This window comes from Pelodiscus sinensis, chromosome 2 (assembly GCF_049634645.1).
Source record: "Pelodiscus sinensis isolate JC-2024 chromosome 2, ASM4963464v1, whole genome shotgun sequence".
Lineage (NCBI taxonomy): Eukaryota > Metazoa > Chordata > Testudines > Trionychidae > Pelodiscus > Pelodiscus sinensis.
The window spans coordinates 171,928,604-171,953,510 of NC_134712.1; the positions used below are offsets into that span (position 1 = coordinate 171,928,604).

Below are 24,907 nucleotides of genomic sequence, written 5' to 3' on the forward strand. Positions count from 1 at the left end.
TAAGCTAAATTGGACCTATGAGAGAGACGGTTCAATTGCTGTGATGAATGGTGGAGCTAGCCAGCAAGAAGGTATTTCTCTGAGGCTATGTCTACATTACAGGGTTTTTGCACGAGACCAGCCATTTTTGCGCAGAAACCTGCGGCGTGTCCACACCTTAGATGCGTTTTTGTGCAAGAAAATTTACAGTAAAATGGCAGAGCAGAGGGCTTTTTGCGGTGTAGGTATAACTCTTTCTATGAGGCATAGCTCCTTTTGGCACAAGAGTTCTTGCACAAAAAGGTGTGTGTGGATGCTCCTCAGGGGTTTCTTGTGCAAAAAGAGCCTATCAGAAAAAGCACAGGTGTTCTGATGGCCATTCTGTGAATGGCAATCAGAACTTTCCTGCACAAGAGTGTCAATGCAGTGTGGATGCTGTCTTGCACAAAAGCACATTGCTTTTGTGATGTGCTTTTGAGGTGTGGACGCGCTTTTGCACAAGAAGTTTTTGTGGAATATCTCTTCTGCAAAAAGCTTTTTACGCAAAAACCTGCAGTGTAGACACAGCCGGAGTTCAGCCCCCCACAGCCTCAGGAGGAGAGGCGAGACTACTTGCATGGATTGCCCCAGTGCATTCAGCAGGGAGTTGTGGGGCAAAGGTGGGAGGATTATAACAAATTATCTAATCACCTGTCAAGGAGAATTGGGGCTGGTGCATGTGTGAACTGAGGAGAAGACAGTGCCTTGGCTACAAGTGCTGATGGAGTTAGGTAACAGCCAAGACCACCCAGTACAGGGCTTGTGGTCAAGCAAACTCCTCCACAAAGCCACAAACATTCTGCATTTTTCTCCTTGGCCTGGGTGCTTTCTTATCATCCTATGCTCCTAGTTGCACCTCAACACTCTGCCTAACCTGGAGCTCCCACCCAGAGACAGCACCGTGCACCCTCTCCTACATCCTAACAATCTGCCATTGCCTGGAGTCCCCTCCTGCATCCAAATTCCTTCCCAGAGCTTGCATCTCTGACCCCCTTGCACTCCCAAATTCCTTGGCCCTGTCCCAGAGGAAGGGACGAGGTAGATCCTGGGTTGTCCTGACATTTAAAAAGTGATCTTGAGAGTAAAAAGGTTGGAGACCACTTCTCTGGTATCTTCCTTCTGTGTGTCTCACCTCCTGTGCAGCTCTTGCCATCGGGAGCAACATTCCTATACCTTTCTGCTTTCTGTCTGTCTCTCTCTCTCCACATCATTTTAAATCTCACCCAAGAATATTTTTTTGCTTTCTCCCTGACCTATCTCTTTCTCTGTTCCTCTGCTGTAGTTTATATCTCTGTGTTAGGAACTCTGAAGGTTTCTTTAGAAATTTGTCTGGCCTCTTTTGCCTGAGGCAGATGTATAAGATCCCTTAGCTATACAACCTTATCGTACCATGTTATTACTCCTATGATGTAAGTTTTGATGTATATATTAGTCCCAAATGGAAGCTGATATCCCTGTTATTTAAAGAAAAACACTTCACTCTAAGGTGAGTGATTGATGGCACGATGGTAATGCTTCACTATCGGTGATATTTTGTAGTAAAAGGAACTTAATAGAAAAGGTGCCTATATAAAGTTGAAATGAGCAAATATAACCCTACAGCTCTTTCAATAAGATGAAAAGGAATTTTTAAAAAGTGTAAAGTACAGAAAACTCTGGGGACATGGATTTTTGGTCTGCCAAGTAACTTAAGAAACCATACTGTAATCAGCCTGTCCCCACATACTTTTGCCTGTGTGAGTTTATTTAAATCCCTATGCCTACAGTTGTCTCTGTGTCTGCAAAGCCACAAGAGCTAGCATCTGGAAGACCTTATTGGGACTCTTATAGCAAAATGTGAATTTGGGCTCTTACCTGCTATTTGTGCATGAAAATGTATCAATGATGGAATTAAATTATGCACTTTGCACTTTGAAATTAAATCTAAAAGGGGCCTAATTTTCAAACATGTACAACACACGTATTGGATGTATGATGAGGAAAACAAAGTACAGGTTGAACCTCACTAAACTGACACACTCTGGTTGAGCAACATCCATGGTCTGTTAGGACCATGGATGTTCTAGGACCAGAAAGTCCTAGTGGAGGTTTAGAAGCTGGAAGCTCTGGAGGCTGACAAGGTAGTGGGCTGCTGGCAGTGAATTGCCCATGAGACCGGCAGCAGGGCTGGGAAGTTTAGTGGGAGCGGCAGGGCAAGAGGTCCGGTGGCGGGGGGAGCCAGCTGGGAGGCCAGTGGCTGTGGGGAGCGGGAGGCAGAAATGACCTCCCCTGGTCTGGCAAAATCCCTCATCCAGGACCACTTGGGTCCTGAGAGTGCCGGGCCAGGAGGTCCAACCTGTAGAAACAATATGTTGCGCTTTTCACCAGCAGCTCTTAAAGTTTACAGAAGCCAGTGTCATTATGCCCATTTTACAAATGGGGACATTGAAGCAAGGGGAGGAAAAGTGACTTGTTCAAGGTTACCCATTGTTCGAGTGGCAGAACTGAGAATAGAACCAAAATTTGAATCCCGATTCTGTTGTTTGTCCACCAGACCATGCTGCTTTCATGTACTTAAAGCTCTAATAATTCCTTACAAGCTTTTGTCTTTACTTACTGCAGAGCTGAATGTGTAGAGAGGAGAGGAAGAATCTCACTGCATTTAAAACAACACAATCACATTTTATTTTTGTCAAAAAGCAAACCATTTTGTGGTTTCATCTAACCTTTATTTATTGACTTTTTTAAAAAAAACTGGTGAAGCTGGCCTTTACCTTTTAGTGAATGTTCTACTGCACTTCTCCTAAATATGGAAAGCAGTATTGAATATATGAAAGTGGGACATGTAATTGGAAAAACCAGCAGCAAAACATCAAATTCGTGTCATGAATTGAGCACTCTTACAGACCACCACAACTATGCTGAATCCCACTGACTCCAGTGGGACTCCAAATAGATGTAAGAATCTGTCCTTTCATATCAGGTAACAGGATATGGGCCCTGAAGAGAAAGCCAAATGTTACTGTATTCAGATGAGGTTTGAAGGAAGATGACAATGAAGGGCTAAACATGTTGTTAAGAGTTTTTAGAATTGGGCTCATTATTGATTTGATCACGTTTCACGCCACAAATTACTTAGTGTAAACTGATAGATTTGTACAGCTGTATTAGAGAGGCATAATCGGTAAACAGATTTTCAAAGGTTGCTTTTCTGCCCACTGCAGCATTGGTTTCTCAAAGGACACCAAATAGCGGCTGCAATATGTGATAGAACATGTTAAGTCTGATGGCAAAGTTTTAAAAAATAATTTTCATCCTACTCCAGTGTTTTCAGCTGCACATGTCAAATAAACAAAATGAAAAATGCAAACATAGACACCTTGGCGGAGATGTTAGATCTGGTTAATTTGCATCACTTGGTGCAAATTAGAATCTATCTATATATTTTAGAATTGTGCATCTGTCTGTTTGTCTGTCCGTTTGTTCAAGAACTTCTAAAAAGCAAGAGCTAGGACCATTCAATCTGGTATGCAGCTTCCTCTTCTAATTTAAAGCAAGGTCTGCATTTGATTGCACCAGGAAAATGGAAAGTGTCTGAAATGGAATTGTTTTCCATAACATGGAAAGGGAGGGGACTGTTCGGAGGGTCGCTATACTGCAGAGTAACCACTACCGGCAGTGAATGCAAAGGAGAGCTATATGGCATATTGACCACTGTAGGCAGCTGCCCCACAATCTACATTGCATAGTGACCACTGTAGACAGCCACACCACAATCTTGCTGGCCACTGGACTGAGTGAGTGACCCACCTGCCCCAATCGCCTTCCCCCGGCCTTTGGCCACAGCACTGGAGGGGGGAGGGGGACTGGGAAGGAGGAAAGAGCCCCACCGGACAGGGAGGGAGAGGGAAGAGCGCTTCTGGATGGTGGGGAGAGATGGCTCCTGCTGGATGAGGGAGGGAGAGAAGCCCCGCCCCACTGGATGGATTGGGGGAGAAGCTGGTGGACATCTCCCAACCCTTGCCCTGAGCTCCCCCTCATCCCAATCCCTTGCTCTGATTCCTGCACCTCCGCCCCCTGCCAGAGCCTGATTCCTCTGTCCTGATTCCTGCACTTCCCATCCCCCACCCTGAGCCTCTCCTCACCCCAACCCTTATTTTCACACCCCCGCCACTCTCAGACTCCTTGCCTGAACCCCTCCTCAACCCCTTACCCAGACTCCTATCCTTACCTCTTACCCCATGCTCCCAGCCTCCTATCTTGAGCCCACCCCATCCCTAAAGCTCTGCCATGACTCCTGCACACACATACACACACACCCACTGCCAGACCCTGCCCTGAGGGACCTGGGCAATGCCAAGTAAGTCTTCTAGTAGTTAATATTTCGATTATGTTAAGATTATGTTGGTTCACCCTTCTTCTCGAGGGAAATATATGAGGGGCAAATTTCAAAAAGAAAAGGGCTGGTTGGTCTCTCCATCCATGTGGGCCCACCCTAATTGTATTGCAGAGTTGGGGAGTTAATCGCTCAGAAATAACTCTCTTAAACTTGACCTGTAGTGTTTATGTATTATCAAAAATATATACAGTAAAACTCCAATAGTCCGGCATCCAATAGTCCAGCACTCCTGATAGTCCGGCATCAAAATGGCAAGAGCCTAGTGAGTGAGCTTCGGCAAAAAAATGAGTCACAAGGTAATAGCGGCAGCAGCTGAACTGAGCAAAAAGGGTAAAAAAGGCGTAAAAAAACTCAAACATTACAGTATACTGTATACAGTATGTACAATAAAAAGGGTTAAGAACACTTTATATACAGTATATAATGTATACAGTGTATATATATATAACCATTTTATAGTATCTCCTGGTAGTCCGGCATATTTGATAATCCGGCACCATCTAGGTCCCATAGATTCTGGATTATCAGAAGTCTACTGTATGTACCAATACTACTTATTGTTGCTTGCATTACTGGAGGGGAGATGTGTTTATTATTAATGTTTGCAGGGGATGTGATATATCTTCAGCGAGGGACTTCCTTTTTCCTCTGGTTTTGGTGCTTGGTCACTGGCTTTATTTATTTTAAGTTAATTTTGCCCAAGTTGAAACGCTGCTGTGTGTTCTTACTATTGCTCGTTCATGAAAGCCTGCTAACTGCACTCAGCCAGATGACTGTTTCTCAGAAGTGAATTGTGCAGTTCACGTTCTTTAATTTTCATTCCCTTTTCATTACAGCCAACCTTCCTCCAGCTGACTGTTCTCTCACTCTGCATGTGCGCGTGTGAAAGCCAGTGAGAGAGAGAGAGCGAGAAACATTGCCCGGGCTATGCTGACAGACGACTTTTTTCCTCAGTTGTCAGTTTTCTTGTCTGTCAGCAGAGCTGCTGGTAAGTGGAAGAAAACAAGGGAGGGGTTGAGACTGAGATGAAAGAGAAGGAGAGGGAGGACCAACACTGGAGGGAATGAGGGCTGCCTTTCAAAGCACAGTGGAGTGAGGACTGACAGGGTCCAGTGAATAGAGAAGCAGACAATCGGGAACTGTACAACTGCCAATATTCCCCAGTGTTTCATCAGACAGCTCAATTGTCAGCAAGCGTTTCCCCACCCCTCCTTTATAAAGACCGTTCAACTGGTATTACTGATTGTATCCTTGCCTTATGGTAAAAAATCTGTGGTGGCTTTCAATCTGGAGATCAGCCTCTAATCCCTCCATCAGACTCAGGACCATGGCATGTTGCCACAGCTATCCTCAGTGTACACCTGGAGTTCTTGCTGTCTACACACACTTCCTCTAATCAAAGCGAGAGGTTGTGTGTATGTGAGGGGAAGTGTTTGTAAAAATGTTTGCTGCTCCTGGTCAGTATTAAAGGTGGAGCGTGTGCATGTGCGGGGGGTGGTATCCATACTCTCTGAGCTTTAACCAAAGTGATAACCTGCAGCTATGGAATCACCAACTAAGGAAATTGAAGAATTTGAGAGCAACTCTCTGAAATATCTACAGCCTGAACAAATCGAGAAAATCTGGCTTCGTCTGCGAGGACTGTAAGTGATACTTGTTCTTATCCCTCTTCCTTCTCTCTATTTCCTTCCATTGTTATAAAATAATTATTGCAACACTTTATTGTTCATTTCTTCTGTATACCTTTTAAAATAACCCAAGAGTTTCCACACCTGCTCTCTATAAATACAGTGACTTGCACTTACTTATCACAAAAGAACAGTTTGTTTCCTTAAATGTGTTGAACCTACTTGCTACAGAACTAATGTTTCCCAGTGGGGAAGAGGCATTGAAATATAACAGTCGCCAAGATATTAATTATTTTGCTTACTGTAGTAGCATAGCTTCGGTATACACAAGGTGACACTTAATTCAAAGCCTAGGTATTTTTGAGTTTGTTGATAAACAGAGCTATATGCAGCATATACTGTATTAGCAAAAAGAAAGTCATCTTAATCTATATGTACACAAGTCCCAGCACTAAAGTGGTTAATATGAATAAATGGGAAAAAAGGCATCATTTGGAAACATTTCTAATAGCTAATATAATGGCTGAAAATCCATGTTCTTTTATTAATGCTCAGACATTTAGGTCAGAATGTGCTTATTAATTTATACATTTGTGTTAAGCACAACTTTGCCACATTGAGATGAACTGATCCCTCCATCACAGAAAAAGATGTTTGCTAAATAAAGATGCTGTGATAGATCAGAATTAAAATCGGACAGTTCTTAGTGCTTATATACAGATCTTTTATCCTCTTTGTATGTATTAAAGGGCATACCATTATACCATCTACTTGCGCCTCACTTTCTGATGAAGCCTAAAAAAGTTATTAAAATAAGTGGCATCTGTTCAGATGTTCACAGTTGATTTTCTTTTTACCCTCACATGTTGGAATTAAAAAAAACTTTTTTTTTCACTGAAGAGAGGGCTAAGGCCAACATATAAACTTGTTTTTTAGCAATATTTTGAGAGTGAAATGATATCATATTTTATGAATAGCATCTAGTACTTGTGTATGAGTTTTAATGGCCTAAAAGTCATATATGAATATGCATTTTTCTCAAGGATTCATTCCAGAAAGCCTGTTTTATGAAGAAGTTTAATCAAATGAGATGACAGCTGTCTCATAACTATTCCAAATAGAACAGCTATACAGCACCAAGCCTCTCATTTTCAAGTCTTTGCACCATGTTGTATAATTACTAGTTCATGAATTCATGTCTAAATACCTACACGCTGATTCAGTCTACACCTGATGTTCAAATCTGTATTTAAATCTTTCATAGCATTGCTGTTCAATAGCAGTGTGACAGACAGATTCTAATCTAATTTTATACCCTTGCAAATTAAGTACCTGTGTCGATTTCAAAGAAGTTATCCCAGATGTAAAATGGTCAGAATCAGGCTGTGTTATCTACACTATGTGCACTGTACTAATACACCCTCTTTGTGTAGGCATAAGTACGATATACTGTGCATCCACTGAAAACCACTTTTTATCTTGTGAGTTTCATGATCTTTCTTCCTGTCGGAAATAATGTATTGTAAGGTAGCCTTCCTTGATTTCCTGTAAAATGTCTCAGTGTAGAACAAGATGTTTCAGTTTTCTAATTGTGTTGCTCTGATTAAGACTTTAGAAGTGTTTCCATTTCCATTTGTTATGTTTGAGATTTTAGCACGTAAAAAAAAATTGGCTGCAAGCTGAGATTTGGCACACACTGTTTTCACACCAGAAGTGTTCTTGTTTTTTCCATACGTGTACACGTAATTTTCAGTGCAAAGATGTGGCTATTTTATATATTGACAACTATACAAGGGCCTTCATCTCAAGACTTCAAACAGCACTTTATAAACCATGTATTGTCATAAACATAGGAATCCATTCATCCACCTCTGGAATTCAGACAGCTTTATAATGCTGACACTTTTTTGAAGACACAGCAGCTCTACAAAACAGAGTAAGACAGAACATAAAACATTATACTGCCAGTTGGAACTGCCCTAGGAATTTTAGATGGGCACATTGTAATTACCCAAATTGGGAATTTGATCATGTCACTTGTAATGTTAAAATGGCAATGGGACCATTAATGTTCACAGGTGCTAAGGCATTGGTTTTACATCTGATTGGAAAGAAAGCACCTGCAGCAAACATTACCCCCTAGCACCATATGGAGTATTTACTCAGTAGTGACTCAGCCAGCAGACCAACATACTGAATCACCACCTAGATTTTCCCGAGAGGTCTGGCTAAATTATAACCATATCTGAGCCTCCTTAGCTTTGACAAGTTCAAAGCCTAAAGTAGCATGGGGGTGGCACACTGTATTTTGAATCAATTGTTTGTAAGTCACTGTGTCTTAGAATATTTTCTGCTTAATTAAATAAGGGGCAAATCTGGAACATGATAAGGATCCCAGTATTTCACATTTAGTGCAGGTCTGCTGTGCAAGGTGAGCAGGCTTGTGAGAGTTGTGTACAGGGTGTGTACTGCCTGGGAGTAGGTGTGGAGAACTCTGAGGTATTATTTAAGAGAAAAGTTAGGAGGGTTTGCGATTAGGGGATTTACCGCAGTGTGGATTATTTGGTCTTCTGCTCCAGGGGCAAAAGGCATGTAAGAGCTAATCAGCATGAGGAACTATCTCATATGGAGTGAGAGAAGTTTCCTTGTCCTTATCTCCAAGCATTTGTTCAGCTCAGCTATTAGGCCAAGGCATGAGGATTTGGTCATTAGTCCATGTACAGTCTTAAATCCCTTCACAATTAACATTTGAAAATGGACATATATAGTAACACTTCTCTAAATGTTTTTAATTGGAATATACAAGTTAACATTCTAATGTTCCTCTCAGCAAATTTGCATACTGTGAAGGAATATTGAGTCTATGGAGCCATAATGCTCTGTCAGGTAGAAAAATTGCTCACTTATATCTGGTAAGATGTTAATGTGTCTCTGATTAGAGATTGACATTGTAAACAATAACTGTTTTATAACTTATCTACATACCTACTTATCTGGCGAATTTATCAAAGCTGGAAAAGAGCCTGTTTGCATTGATTTAGGAATCTGTATTTTAATAGATCTGGTAATAGGCTATTACCTGTTGTGATGAGGTACTGTCAGAGCTGTGTGAAACTCCAGTTTTTGTCTTGCTAGGTTTTCACACCTGAGAAGTTTGCCCTTTTCTCTTATTTTCCACTTCCAAAATGTCAGTTCTCAGATATTCCCCTGCATCAGCAAAATTATTACCGTGTTTCTGATGTGCCAACAACCATCACTTGAAAATGGACTCATCTTCCCAAAAGAAAAAGCATATGTTCTGGCCAAGTTTTTTTTTCCCCCCCACGGAAGTAGACCAGTTTTTGAGTCCCTGACATAATGAAGAAAAATTAACTGAAACTGTGAGCTACTCTGCATTTCTTTATGAATGTAGAGATTGCCCATTGTCCTTCCCCCATGGGGAAGCAAGTCAGCTGCCACTGTGACATTATCCCTACAGGGTCCGGACCTACAGGGTATGACTGCACTGCAGAGTTTTTTCGGGCCCTGGTGGCCATTCTGCCCATAGTAATCAAAGCTTACATGTGAGAGAGCGTCCGTTCAGTGTGGACACTATCTATCGAAAAAGCTGATCGCTTTTTAGATGTGCTTTGGCAGTGTGCACACTCTCTTTCGGAAGGAGTTTTTTTGAAAGATCTCTTCTGGAAAAGCTTCTTCCAAAAGAAGCCTGCAGTCTATACATAGCCACAGAGAGCTCTCAACAGGTCTGGAGATCCGTGGTTGGAAAAGGAGTGGATTCAGGTGGACCTTAAGAGAATGTTCATTTTTTAAAGCAAGGGGGAGGCAGGGAGAAGAACACAATGAGCCACTGGGCTAATTGGAGCCCTAGAAAGGAGCCTGTGGCCAATGTCATCTTTCTTATGGCAGGACAGTTCACAGAGACTTCAGGTCCTGCAGGTGCTGCTCTCTATTGATCTGCACACCTTTGCACTCCAATTAAAGATAAAGCAATGAACATGCCTTGTCTGTGGGCTTCTCCTCTGTGTTAGTCGTGGGCTGCCTGTCATCATTTTCAATTAATATAACTTACGTGAGACTGTTAGGCATTTGGCGGGTCGCCAGCTGCAACCCTTTGCTGAGCATGCCAATCATAGTTTATTCTCGACTTCTGAACTTCATTGATCTGATGAGGTATTTACTTGGCTATATGTTAGTGTACCATCAGGGCAAGGAATAGAACAGAGCAAGTCAGAGCAGGGGCGGCCCGTGGATGTAGGCAACCTCGGCAGTTGCCTAGGGTGCAGCATTTAACGTGACGCCTAATGATGACATCACGCTATTGAGGGCTATGGAGGCGGGGGCGCCGATCGTGCATTCCGCCTAGGGCACCAGTTGCCAACAGCTCTCCTCGAGCCACTCCCAAGTCAGAACAGAGCTCTGAATTTCCTGACTTTTATACCATAAAACCAGAACCCTCACGTTATATCCATGTAATTTTATTCTGTCACATGTATGTGCTCACAGTGCACCATTATCAATACCCACAGGTGGTTAAATAGTGATCAAGTTGTTTTGCCTTTGTAATGGCACCCACGTGCAGCTGGCATATATTCAGCCCTTGCCTCGTTGAGCTTGTATTGAATAGATGAGCTCTCTCTGATTCCTCTGGCACTTGGCTACAGAGCCATTCATTTGTTTTCTTGTATGCGGTTCACTTTGAACAACTGCCTGTTATTTCTGAGAGTGGTGTTTCATGAAGTCTGACAAGCTTAGAAGACTACAGGAAACTATGTTTCCGACGAACGTGCTGTGAGTGTGTTTTCAGGGCTCTGGAACAGAAATGGGACTCTTCACTTTCAAACAGGAGGTTTGTACTTGCTTCTTTGCGGTACATGCCTAATCTACAAAGCTCTTCTTCATTCAGATCTGTTGTGCCCAGCAAGGGGATCTAACATCTTTTACAGATGAATTGCTTAGAAGGCGATAAAACTGGGAATCTGTAATTAGTTCCATCATCTATTCTCTTCCGTGGCTACTAGATAACAATAATAGGCTTGGTAAATATAGACTTCTGTGCTTCACAATTGATGCCCGTCAATATTAAACTGGGCGTATAAAAGACAATGACCATGACAGAATTGAAAGCCTGATTTTGATTTTACACCTGCAATTTTTCTGTGGGTATAAATAATTGTGGGTGCATTTTAAAATTTAGACATCTAATTAGTGGACTGTGCACTCTGATCTAGTAATCAAATCTAGAGTTGCTCTACAGGCCGGCTGCAATTACTTTTGTGAAGAAAACGAAAAGCAGATTCGAAGCCTTTTTAAAAATTGGAGTTGAGTGTCTTTTGGTGGTGCTTTGATGGGGCAGATCACTAGCTGGTGTAAATCCAGAAGAGTTCCATTAGATTCAGAGCAACTATGCTGATTTGTACCAGCAGAAAATATGGTTTGAAGAATTTTTCAGTGATGGTTTTTGCTGTAATTGTGCAGTCAGTCAATCAAACCTTGATATCTAGCTAACACGGTATTACCAACATCAATAATATCTGCCTCTCAGCATTGCAGAGCAGTGGGGAAAATGGACATTAATATTCTTCCCCACAGCCAGGATTACAATGCTAAACTGATAGATTCATAATAAACCTCTAACTCCATGCATAATACTTCTCCATGTGGTTAAAGAGGAAATGAAAGAGTAACCATCCCCGAATCAGGACTCACATGGGGTTCTCTACCTTCTCTTCTTCTCATTTCTTTGATCCTCCTACATAACTTAATTTTGAATCTGAAATTAGAAACTGAAGGGAAAAATAAAAATCTATCATGCAGATGTTTGCGATCCTTTAAAACTAACCCATTGCACCTAAAATACAGGTAAAATACTTCCCTCAACTTACTCTAGGAAGTATCTTGAATACTGAAAATATTGAGATTGTCGACTTACTGCCCAGTCAGGATCTAATTTTGCTTCCATTGAAGTAAGTGGTGACACTGACTTCGGTCAGAGAAGATTCTATCCATGAGTTAGAGGGCAATTTGGCAAGTAAGTGCGACCAATCTATGTATCTCTTCCTTTGTCTTATCCATACAGACAGGTATGTGTTCTACAGTATTTTTAGATTTTCATCTTTAAAAATGCCACATATAGAAAAGCCAGTTCTCCCACTGACAGTACTCTGGCTTGCCTCATTTTCATTTACACAGCCCAAATAAGCGGGAAAACAGAAAGCTCCCTTTAATTCCTGAAATGTTCTTACACAGTGGGCTTTGTCCCCAGATATTTTAGCTGGCAGCAGATTGAGGAGGTTAAAAAGCCCCTCAGAAAGCGCCACTTTGTTAGCAAATGTGTAAATTAGTTAGTTTTTCAAGTGGAAAATATGAATATGCTAATTCCTTTCCGGAGGTGATAGAGGCACTCCTGCTGTCTTTAGTCTTGGTTTCTTCCTGAATCTCCTGAGAGTCTGGGTTTAAACGAAAGCCCTGTTCACCTGGGGAGCAGAACTCTGTGAGCTCCAAACATATTTAAACACAGTTATTGCTAACAGGGTTCTAAGCGTGGCTTCTCTAATGAATGTGGACAGAGGTTGTCTGTCTCCAAACCTTGTCTTGAAACCATACTATAGGCCTTTTATACCTGATCCAGCTTTCTTTTGTATCCCAATTTCCCATTGAACATAGGAGTTTGGGGTGCACAAGGAACAGAGGACTGAACCCTCAGTCCTTATTGGATAGGGAATGAATGTGACAGTTTTGCTAGAAACAACTGTATTGAGACATGATTTAGGGTCTCATCATGCAAAGTTTGACTGACCTTGGTTGAGCTCTTTGTGTCAATGAGGACCTGAGTAAAACTTTCCAGGATTGGACCCATTGTTGGCACAGTAGTATTGGTAGAATGGACAAAGCCCCAGTGTTTACCACAGAATGATGTGAGGGGAAAGAGGTCTACTTTGTGCTGTCTGGAATGCTCTTTCTCTGAAGGAACAGAGGAAGCAAGAGACTCTCAAATCAGTTTTCTCTGATGAATGAAAAAGGGACAGAGTAGGAAGTATTTTTAATGAATAAGTAAAAGCTCAGCAGCTTTGGGAGACGTTAATTAAAAAGAAAAGTGTTTGGAAGCATAGTAGTTCAGTATAATGTGATAAATTTTGCCTCAACCCTTAAGTCAGTGTTATTCCCTCCTGTGCCTTTCTACGTGAATCTTAAATCAAGAAATGACTCCTGTAGGTAACAGTAAGAGGGGAAGACTGTTTCACACTAAAACGTTGAGTAAGAAACACCATAGTTTTCCCATGATTTTAAAAAAGATTTTAGTCTTCTGAGAGTGGTTCAGATGAGTTGTATCTATACCCTAAAAAGCAATTACGTATAGTTCCCATAGTTTAAAAACTAACAGAAAACCTAACTATGTAGTATAAGAAAAGGGTTCCTTTTGCAAAAACTGAACTGTATGCTTTTTAAATATCATTGCTGTGTAATTATGTTGTAAAGCTCACAATCTTGCATAGAAAGCGTGGAGATGAAAAAGTTATTTTGAGAAGATAAATTTAAATCCTGAGCTGAAGGGGAAATAGAGGATCTTTATATGACCCAAGACAACCATGCTGAGAAGGGACTCTGCACATACTGAGAACATTGAAATAAAAGAAAGGAGAGATGGGAGGAAGTGATTGAGGGGAGAGCACTGAAAAATCCAGTGTTTCGTTTTATTTTTAAAGGCAATAAAGCCAGCTCATCCCATAATCTGCCAGCTTTTGGTGGATTCCAGCACTGTATTAAAACCAACTCAGCCTTTAAAAGGATTTTTAAAGGGTTTTTCCCCCCCTGAAATTCATATTGATTATTCCTAGTCAGTTTTCTCCTCTCTTACCCTGTCAAAATTGACACCAATTCTTATCTCTGTAACACCATTTGGCTTTTTAAGTTGTCCAGAGGTGGAAGAATTGAGACCCAATTCTTCACATCAAGACTTGCCTGGTAAAACATTAACAGTTGTGAAACGTGTCTGCACAGATTTCAATTTCCATCAAAATGCTGGGGATTTAGGTAAATCAAAAGAGATTTTATAAGGGGTTGGGAATATTTTTATTTCTTTGGGATTCACAAGGCTGTTCTGATCTCACAAAGCACTGCTATAAATATCAGAAGGAGTAACTTCATTGAAGTCTGTGTAGCTAATATGGATACAATTGGTATGAATTTCTCAGTCTCTGGAGAGTGTGTGTGTGTGTGTCTGTTTAAAAACTATTTTGAAAGTACTGTAATGTAGAGCTTGTGAAAGGCCATATATCCTTAGGCAGAAATTTTTTTGGCAATGGAACATTTTCCCCATAATGCCCTGCAAATATGTCTGAACTCTGGAAGATTCATCCTGGGGTTACTGAAAGCAAGTCTCTATGCCCACTCTACTTCTGGCTTCAGCATACATTTACCCACTAATCTATTCAATTCGTGAAAGAAAAATGTCTGCATGAAAAGTGGATTCATTTGGAAGGTGTCTATATATTTAAGAAAAATTAAAGCTGGAAAAGGGCTAGAGGTGAAATGCTGGCTCTGCTGATGTCAATGTCAAAACTCCCATGGATTTTACTGGGACCAAAATTTCTCCCAGAATGCAGACAATCCAAGTTGTGGCTCTGAGGCTTTGTCTCCACTGCTGGCTTTTGTGGGCAGAGAGTATGCAAATTAAGTGCTGATTAGTATTTTGTCATGCTTCATTTGCATAATCTATTCAAGCTGTTTTGGCGTAAGGGGTTTTTGTGCAAAAAGAAGCAGTGTGGATGTTTCATTTTTGTGCAAAAACCCTTTTTGCACAAGGATGTTGTGCAAAGATCTTGCACCAGGATCTTGTGCAAAAAGGGGATTTTGCGCAAAAAGGAAATGTCTACACTGTTTGTTTTAGAGCAAAAACGGTGCAAATAGATTATGCAAATGAAGCACAACAAAATGCTAATCAGCACTTCATTTGCATACTCGCTGCCGGAAAAAGCTGGCAGTGTAGACATAGCCTCAGAGAATGACTGAGCACTGCGAGTTGATTGTTACTGCCTTTATAACTTGTTTCTGGCAGAGGGCCAAAGAGTGGAATTCACCCATTGGCCCAGATAAGGGACAGTTTTATATGATGTACCTTCTTGGGGGTGAGTGAAGCTCTTCCCAAGCAGCCCAGTGCATCCTAACTCCCTCTTCTTCCCTTGGGGTGACATGTGGTCCTGAGTGGGCGGAGAAGTGCCTGCGAACTCATGAGTAGGGTGGCTAGCATACAGGGGGCAAGGATCCTTGCACGCTATCAGTAGTAGACCCATGTTAGACCTTGTCACACTCCCTCTCAGAGAGAGAGAGAGAGAGAGAGAGAGAGAGAGAGAGAGAGAGAGAGAGAGAATAGGTTTATTCAGGTTTGTGTAATAGTCTTAAAATTTGTCATTTGTCACTTTCTCCCTATCTTGCTGTGTCATGTTGCTTTTAATATGACACCCCACAAATGGATATTGTGGCATCACATCAGTAGTAAAGTGATTTGTTATGCTCATGGGGTCAGACACTATATGTGCATCCAATTCCTATTAGAGACAAGGAGCTTCCTGGCATGTATCTGAGGGCTCTGCTGGGCACACTTTTGTGGCACAAAATCTTGACTCAAATTTGAATGGTTAAAGCTGTATTGTTGCCTTTAGCCACAACTTTGGTTTGTAGTGGATCCCACCAGAGCAGGAGGAATAATATTGAATATTTTAAATAGAAAGGCTGGGTAAAAATATTTAAATAAATTTAAATAAATAAATAAGCCTTGAAGAGTAACAGACAGAGCATAAGGAGTGGGAGAATAGCATAACTGTCCTGCATGGCTCACCAGTTTAGATCAGTGGTGCAAGAGAGGCTCAGATCCTATCTCCTGTCTTGCCCTCTCTGGGGTAGCTTTTCCTGTGTGTTCAGGGAGGTATTCTTGCTTTCCGGTGAAAACAGATTGCAGTTCTTGCTGGCCCCACCTTCATAGCAAATGAGGCAGCCTTTTCCCTCCATACCACACAGTGTGGTCCTGAGATCTTCGATTTCTTGGATTGGTTTGAAGAGTAAAAGGAGACTAAGTTAGGAGAGAAGGACTGGAGGTCACATACAATAGGGCAGACAGATTCACACACATTGTTGGGGACAAGATTGAAGATTATTGTAAAAAAGGCAAAATAGAAGTGGAGACATTTTTGCTTGTTTTCCCTTATGATCCCATCTAACTATTTCTCAGGATTGTTGAAGTTTTAGCTAGAAATGTTAAGAAGTGGGTTTTTGACTAATCATGTAGTCAATACAATTTTTACTGACTACACGATTAGTTGGTAAGGGAAGGCATTCAGTCCTGGCTCATGCTGGGTCCGGGAGCTACCCCACAGCGGCTCTGTGGTTTAAATGTAGTAAGAGCCAGGCTGCCTGCCTGCCCGTCTCTTACTACTTTTAAACTGCAGAGCCGCGGTGGGGGTAGGCCCCAGGCCCGGCACGAGCTGGGGCTGAGCTGGGCTTGCTCAGTCCCGGCTTGTGCCGTGTCCAGCAGCCCCTGTCCACACGGGATCCCAGTGGGGAGCTGGGACCCCTCACAGACAGGGGCTGCTAACAGAGCAGCTTCTGTTCGCAGCCAGCCCGGGCCACCACAGACAGGGGCTGCTTCACGGCAGCAGCCCCTGTCTGTGGTGAGCCTGGGCCTGCCACAGGCAGAGGCTACTTTGTGTCCCCTCACACATGTTGCTGCCTCTCATGGAAGTGGAGGGCAGGTGTTACCACGGAGAGAATTCTGTGTGCAACTGGCTTTTAAGCTGACTTCCCCCAGCACTGGCTCCTGCTCCTCCCGCCCCCCATCTTGCTGCCTTTGTTAGAGGCAGCAAAGGTGAAGGGAGGGGAATGCGAATATTTGAATACTCACTTACATCCTTAGTTTAGGCATACAATATCTTATAATACCCACAGTATATTAACACATGCAGGGCAGATGACCAAAAGTGCTTGAGAGACTTAGGAGTACAAGTCCTGGGTGCTGTGGAATTTGAATCCTGACTTGAAGGCCCTTCTCACTGGCCTACCACCTAACATAGGGAAAGGGCAACTATCTCAGTATCTCTCTTTCTATCTTAACTCTTTGAAAGCACCTATTGCTGTGGCATCTAGTAGATCTCAGCAAAAAAAATCTTGGATGGAACTTTTTTTTTTTTTAAACCAAAAATTTTTTTACTGTGTAGATTTGGGTTCACCGAAGCACATTGTGAGTTCGTGTTTAATTTGCCAAATTGTTTCAGTCAAAAATACCAGTTGTGGGTTTTTTTAACTTTCAGTTAATCAGAAAATTCAAATTATTTATTTGAATTGATCCAAAATGATTCCCTTCCCAATTTCTCATTTCAGTGACTGAAGCAAAGAATCAGGTGTTTTTAGCGATCTAATATGTAAGTAGTTGTAAGACAACTAGTGAACACACTTATTGTGCCCTAAATGGCTGTATTCTCACAGTTCTCAGCTTGCATGCTGGATTTTTCCTGTACTCATTTAAGCTTCTCTTTTTCATTCCTTCTACATAATTCCCTTCACCCTTCCCAGTCTCTCCACCTATGTAGTGGTGGATTGTCCACTCCTGGATCACTGCGTACGGGGGGGGCTATACTGAGCTGGAAACATGCAGTGCAGGGACATGGGGATGTGCAGTTTGTTTTTTATCTGGTCTCCTTAACTTTGCCTTCTTTCCCTATTCACTGGAACTATTCTGTAATATTTCCGGAGGGTCATCCTTCTATACCCAATGAGAAGAGGGCAGAATTTACCTGTGTGGAAAGAAATAATATAGAATACAATTGTTTTAATGCTTTAATTGGTGAAGATGCACTGACAGACAGCGTCTGTTTTGCCAGCCTGAGGTGTGTGTAATTGGTGAGGTCAGAAACATTAGTAAAACTTCAGGAGCTTCTTTTCTTCTGCAAGAGGCCACGCCTGGGGGTCTGAAAGGCCCAGTCCTCTGCCTCCTACTCATGTCCAGTCTGTTGGTTCCTCTACATACACAAAGTGTCTGTGAACAGAAAAAAAGGAGCACACATTGTTTCTGAGAAATGTGTATACAGGCTTTTCACAAGCAGGAGATTTAATATTTGGTTTGGTAATTGGAAACACAGCCAGCACAAGACAGCTGCTCACTGCACCAAGTAACACCACTGAAAGAGTTGGAGAATGTATTTGTAGCGGTTAGTATATGCCCTGAGCATGGGGTTTAGAGAAGTTAGCCTTGTTTTGGAAAGGGAACACTGCATCTTTGTATAGCAATTTTTTCACCCCAGCTTTAGGCTCGTTGAACAGTAATCCGAGTGTTTCAGCCTGTAACCTAGAGTCAGGGGAGGGTCTGGCACAAAGATGAGATTTAAAATTCTGCGTCATACCAGCTGTCTAGTAGCAGCAGACAGTGGGGGTGGTGATGATGGGGGAACAATAACAAGCAACAGTCTGATAGATTTACTAGAGCTTAGGGCAAGATGCAGATTTGTTTTGTGACTTTGCACACAGCGCTGGACTGGGCTGATGTAATTCCAATCCATGTTTCCTGTCTTGCTTTTAATCCGGGTTATGAATGATGACTCTTTCCCTGCCAACATCTTGCATTCTGTAACTAATCACCAAGCCACCCTGACTGAAACAAAGCTGGACAGCTGCCTATTTGCCTCCATGGGGTTTTCAAGTGCTAGTGTCACATAGTGGCTTTGATTGAAAAATGTAATCCATATCCTTTTATTTAATTAAAGTATGTTAACATTGTAGCCCTGATGGCTGGAATGAGATTCCAGCAAATCATGACTGTTTGTTTGCTTTGAACATACACAATACATATGTGTGATCATTGTTTCTCTTCATCTCCTTTTCAGCAAGACTGCTCCCTCTTACACTGCTTGTTGATATGACATGTTTTCATAATGGTTCTTTTGGTAGGAAAGTAAACAGGATACAACAAAAAGAATGAACAGGAAAGATTGTGTATGTGGTCCTGTTGTTTAACAAAAATGAATCTACCTCACTCTAGTGGAGGTCAGTGTTTCCATGTGAACGCAACGTGCAACACTTCTATCAGGATGTACGCAGAATGCCAGGGAAATGTAGACCCCGCCCCGATGCTTATTACACAAAAAGTTTCATCGTCTATTTGAATCGAAGAGGTTGCAGAGTATGCATAGTAGGATACCACCCATCCTGTATTTTGAGGGGGAGCCCTTATTTGGTGTCAAATGTTCCACAAGTGTATCCAATAGCCAGCTACTAAGAAGCATTTGATCAGATAAAAATATTGTTTTCAAACAGTAATCATGCAAAGGGTCACACACTATGGTAAAATATATCTTTTCCTGCCCCCCCACCCAGGAACTGTGGCCAATGGAAGCTGTGAGGGCAAGGCCTATAGGCATGGTCAGTATATGGAGAACTCCCGGCCCCCCAGGTCTTTCCCAGGGGCTGCAGGGATATGCCAGATGCTTCCACTAGTGGCGTGGGGCCAGAGCAGGCAGGGAGTCTGTCTTAGCTCCACTGTGCTGCCAGACTTTTAGTGGCCTCAAATCTCCTGATTTGGCTTCAGTAACTTCTGGGAGATAAAGCTTGATTCTGAGACTCCTGTCGAAAGCAGGAGGATTGGCAACTCTATTTTCTACAAAGAGTTTTCTCGCCAACAATCTTCTCCCACCTCCCTTACATTTATGGTGGAGTTAATGAGCCATACCTGCCATAGAGAGTCAACAGGAATAACTCCGTATCTTCCTGCTGGATTCCAATACAGGATATGTCAAGGGAAGAAACTTAGGGGGCTTCACGTGGTGGTTTAATTTAATAAATTACATGTAGGATTTTTTCATGTTTTTGGTATAAATTGATGGCTGTTATGATTCTCATCTGCTACTTAGCAACTATTTATCAGAATTTGTGCAAGCTACAAATGCACATTTTGTAAACATTAAACTAAACTACATCAGTATAATCATATCCAATCATATTTATGCATATATGCATTTTTATACCGCTTGAAAATAAAATACCTTTTCCTGGTTGATGTGTAATATTCAACCTACAATCAGCGTTTCAGATAAAATGTTATATTTATATGGGGTCCTAGCCAACGCTCATTCAAGTGAATTGAAAATCTTAGTAGGTTCAGAATAAGGTCTCTAATGTCCGTCATTCTGAAGGCTCTAAAAAGCATTTTTCAAATTGTTTAAAATAGGGATCCATCTCCTGCCAGTGGAAATACTTCTGGGATGAACTGCAGAAGCCATGCTGCAGGAGCAAGACTGAACATATGTGTTTGATATAAGGAGAACAGAGAAAGAACCCCTCTAATTGATACTACAGCTAGAATTTGGGTAAACTGATTATATTCATAATGTCTAAGTTAACATATTACACCACAGTTAACACCTCCCCTATTGCAAAAAATTCTAAAAAATTAGACATAGCCAGAACCTGGGAAACTATTAATCATTCATCTTCCATGCTAGCTACTATCCATTTTTGAAGCTTAAATTGAACTATTTAAAAAATACATTTTAAAAAGTTATAAAGAAAACAGAATAACTAAATAGTTGAAAATTACTAGTCAGTTAAGTGAGATCTATTTTGTTGAGCTGATAGACCTGCTTTTGTTTTCTGTTGACAGCGCGAGAATGTTTTCTTAACTGGAACTTTTTGAGAAACTGAGCACAAATTTCATCTTCATTCTGGATGGGTCTCTCACTGATTTCCAATGTCAAAACATGTAGTGTCGTCCTTGCTCCTACATCTTTTTTTTTATAGATCTTCATGCTCAGCATGACTGTTGCACATCCCATCTCTGTTACCACCCCACACTACAACTCCTCAGGCTTCATCTTGTGCATAACATTGTCCTCAGCATTCTTTCATCTATGAGAAACTTGTCCCCGTACATCTTTGCTAGGCCACCATTCAGTCTAAGATTTAATTTAAAATGCCCCTTGTTGCTTTTAAAACTCTACTCAGGCCTGGTTTAGCTGACCTACATCTCATTTCAAATGGCAGCTGATATGTTAGCTTATTTCCTTTTCTGGCCTCTTAATTTCTCTCTCCCTCTGCCGTCCTTTATCTCTGGGTGTATTATTTAACACAACAGAGATTTCTAATAATGCAGCCTGTATGGAAGATACTCTACATGATAAAGGAATTGTATTATTGCCTTGAGAGTGGAAAAAAACTTGAAAGCTGTTTGTGTTTCACTCATTGAACTAAAACAGACGGCAAATTGTGATCCATGGAGCCCTTCAGTGCCAATTGGAAGAGGGCATGTCATACCGTAACTCATATCAGACCTGACTCGCCCATTTCCCTAAACTCATTTTGTCAGATTTTGTAACTAAAACATGTCATGTGAGGTATATGCAAAATGGAAAATCGGCCAATAATATTATTGCATGGTGCAGGTATGGGCGGTATATAAAGAATGATAGATGTATGCTGGAAATATGTTCCTAAACTATGTTTGTCAAGCGGTACAGAAGCCCATCCTCTCCTAGACAAAGGAATGTTTATACCCCTACTTATCAATGGCTCTAGTGTAAACTAAGCAAGGCAAGACCAGAAACAATGGAAGCACATTACACAGAAGATAGTAATCAAACTAGTAAGTGAGGGAGATGTCCACTTCATGATCATGAAAGTGGGGTGAAGGCTATCCACCTGGAAGGCATTCCTGGCTCTTGAAACAGAGAGTGGAAACTTGGAATTATAAGCAGAAATAGAAAGCCATTTTTGTATCTGTCACCTGAGGAAGAAAAGGAGCCAGCAATCTAAAAAGTCTGAGAGAGATGGATTCTTCAGCCAAGGGATGTTGAAATCGCTAGGAACTGATTGTAGGTGGGAAACCTGATCAGACTAAGGCTATGTCTACTCTGCATTTTTTTTTTTTTTTGGAATTTGTATACCTTTTTCCGCTTGTTTTTTTGGACCAAATGTCGGAAAAACCTCCTCTTTCAGAAGATTCCTTATTCCTCATAAAATGAGGAATACAGGGATGCGGAAAGAACGTGCCCGCTTTTTCGGAAACTGTTCCGAAAAAGCAGACATGTTCCCTGGACGTGGCAGAGTTTTTCTGGGATTCCTCTATCCCAGAAAAACTCGCAGTCTATACATAGCCTAAGATTGTAACTTGCTGAAGTTAAGTTTTAGTCATTAGAAAATCTTTTTCGCTCTTACTTGAAATCACTTAAACCTATGTTCTTTGGTAATAAACTTATTCTTGTTTTATTACAATGCCATCTCAGTGCTGCTATATTAAAGTAAAAAGTAGGTGTTCAGCTATTGTAACAGGCTGTTTTGTGCTTTGTCTCTTTGGAGGCAGCACGTTTAAACTTCTACGAGTGTCTCTATGGAAAGGGACTGGATACTGCAGAAAGAAAACTCCTAGGGAACTCAGGAATTGGGTCTACTGATAGTTCCCTGCAAGGCAATATTTGGACTGGCAACATCCTGAAGTGTTTGCTCTTGAGATGAGCTGATGGGCATGGTGCACAGACACATGGGTTAGCAGCAGCAAACCTCACTGTTTTTGAGATGGTAATACAGTGACTCATAGTTCTATGTGATCTGGACAAGATGTCACATGGATAAAGGTAGCTTGTTCTTGGAAAATCTGGTAGCCTTGGTGAATTGTTAGGTTAGGTTCAGTGCTCCCAGAAGCATTAAACTGAAATTTGAAGGCTGGCGGCCAAATTATAGTCCAGGTTATACTGTATGATTTCATTTTTCAAATTGATGTATACATGTTTTATTAATATAGGCTGTAGTACACATAATTAATCCTGTACTGACATCTAAATTGATATGCAATTGATTCAATATATTGAAGTGATTGGCAGAAGAGATTTCTGTTTGTGTTAATAATCTTATTGGTTTATACTGTGTATATTGCCATTTTGGTCAAGAGATAGGCAAATGTAAATTTTAAACTAATACATCAACCCTCCCTTTTAAAAATAACAATGTATTTTTTGTATCCACCTTGCACTCTTCTCTTCACATCTCTTTCTGGCTTTACTATTTCTGAGAAATATGTAGTTCTTCTTCAGGTGCTATCCCCATGGGTGCTCCACTGTTGGTGACGTGTGGTCTTCAGAGCCAAAGTTCAGAGCTTTTCTTAGCAGTTGACAGTTGGGCTGTGCATACGCAAGAGGTGCCTCATGCCACTGACAGTTTGCAGCTGCCCAACCCCCCGTTTAGTTCCTCTTCAGCCACCCTTGGTCGCGGTCGGAGCTCTGATCTCGATCTCTCTCACCTCAGGTGTTTGCTCTCTTCACAGCCTTGATATGTAGTTATTTTATCTTTCTTAGCTACTTCCCTTCATTAACTATTAGTTACAACTTCAAAGAGCAAACAGAAAGAACAGGCTGTCCTAGCCTCGGTCCTCATGGACCACCTCAGCAATCCCCTCTCAGCAGGGGTTCTCAAAAAAAAAAAAGTGAGGAAAAGGACACTAAGGCAGCCAGAGATTAAGATCACTCGGCTATGCCCAGCCCTCCATTGTAGACATTAAGAAATGTCTACAATGCAATGAGCCCATGCCAGCCTCGGACAGGCATGAGGCATGTATAAGATGCTTGGGGGAAGCCCATGCCCCCCAAAATGTGACCATTGTAAGAGCCTCATGGCCAGGGCCAGGAAGGACCATGAAATGTGGCACCACGTGATTTTATTTGAAAGAGCTCTGCAACCAACTGACGAGCCCAAACCACCGGCAAAACATGGAGATGTGAAACACAGGTCCGTGTCTCCATTGCCCTGTAGGCAGTGCAGGGCATCAATGTCTCCAGCCAGATCACTACCGGCAAAGCCATCCTCCAGACTAACCAGCAAGGATGCCTTACATGCAGTAATGACGCCCGTCACCACAGCCACAACCTACACTGGCTCGGGGGCTGGCATGCGTGTCAGCGGCACCGCATGGACTGTGCCGGCAGATCACAGCACCGCTACAGCTGGCACAGCAGCATTCGGTGCTGTGAAGGGGCACAGAACTGCCCACCATACGCCTCCTGCTGAGCTATCTCCTGCGAGGAAGCCCTCCTCACCGGAGGCTATAACACAGACGTGACAGCACAAGCTGAAGCCAATTCCACCTTAACAGCTGAAAACTACAGCAGTCAGCTGAGCTCCTCTACCCCATCAAGGGGTTCCCCACAGCTAGCTTACTCTCCAGGTTCACCCTCACATGGCACTAGACCCCTGCTGGCACAGAGGAATGTTGCAGGTACTGGATATGATCAGAGGAGTGCTTTCTTCTCTCAACATTCATTCCCAAGTACATCTCGTCAATTTCAGCAGTACCATGAAAGACCTTATTATTCTCATTGGCAGGACTTGACAATCTATGTAATCTACTCGCCTGTGGTGAGTAGATTACATCCCGGAAGAGCGGGTTCGGGCGATCTGCGCATGTGCAGAACGCCGGACAGCGCAGCTGGTGAGTGGGGCTCGCTGCAGCTCGGCGAGCCCTGCTCATTGGTACCTAGCATGACAGTATCCCCCTCCCTACTAGCCTCCTAGGTGGACACTGTGGCACTATTGGGAGCCACGCAGACACTGTCCAAGGAGCACAATTATCTCACCTAGGACACTCCCACCATCCTCGCTATCTCACACCCTCCCACCTTCGCTGGACTCAGAAGAGGATGAGGAAGGTCAAATTCCTGATGGGAAGAGTGTCACACATGACCGGCAGGCATTGGAAGATAATTCGTAAACCAATAAACACCCCTCGAGGATGCTGTAGTACCAGAAACATTGAACTCCTCAGATGACCTCAGATAGTTCCAAGAGCTTTTTAAAAGAGTAGCCACCAGCCAGGAGGTTCAACTCCAAGAAGTGAAAGAGAAACAGCATCATCTCCTAA

At 42.1% G+C, this 24,907-nt stretch overlaps 1 protein-coding gene across 8 annotated transcripts in view; it reads left to right on the forward strand.

The window, feature by feature from the left end:
- The window catches only part of PDE1C (phosphodiesterase 1C), a 442,200-nt gene that overhangs the window by 147,063 nt on the left and 270,230 nt on the right, over positions 1–24,907 (forward strand). For 2 of the 8 annotated variants that reach the window (XM_014574062.3, XM_075921779.1), the window contains exons 1-2: positions 5,092–5,384; positions 5,937–6,039. The exons of 4 other annotated variants lie outside the window; for them this stretch is intronic. In XM_014574062.3, coding sequence (XP_014429548.2) covers positions 5,324–5,384; positions 5,937–6,039 — 164 coding nt within the window. In that variant the 5' untranslated portion in view covers positions 5,092–5,323. 2 more of the 8 variants (XM_075921777.1, XM_075921780.1) reach the window with 2 other exon arrangements.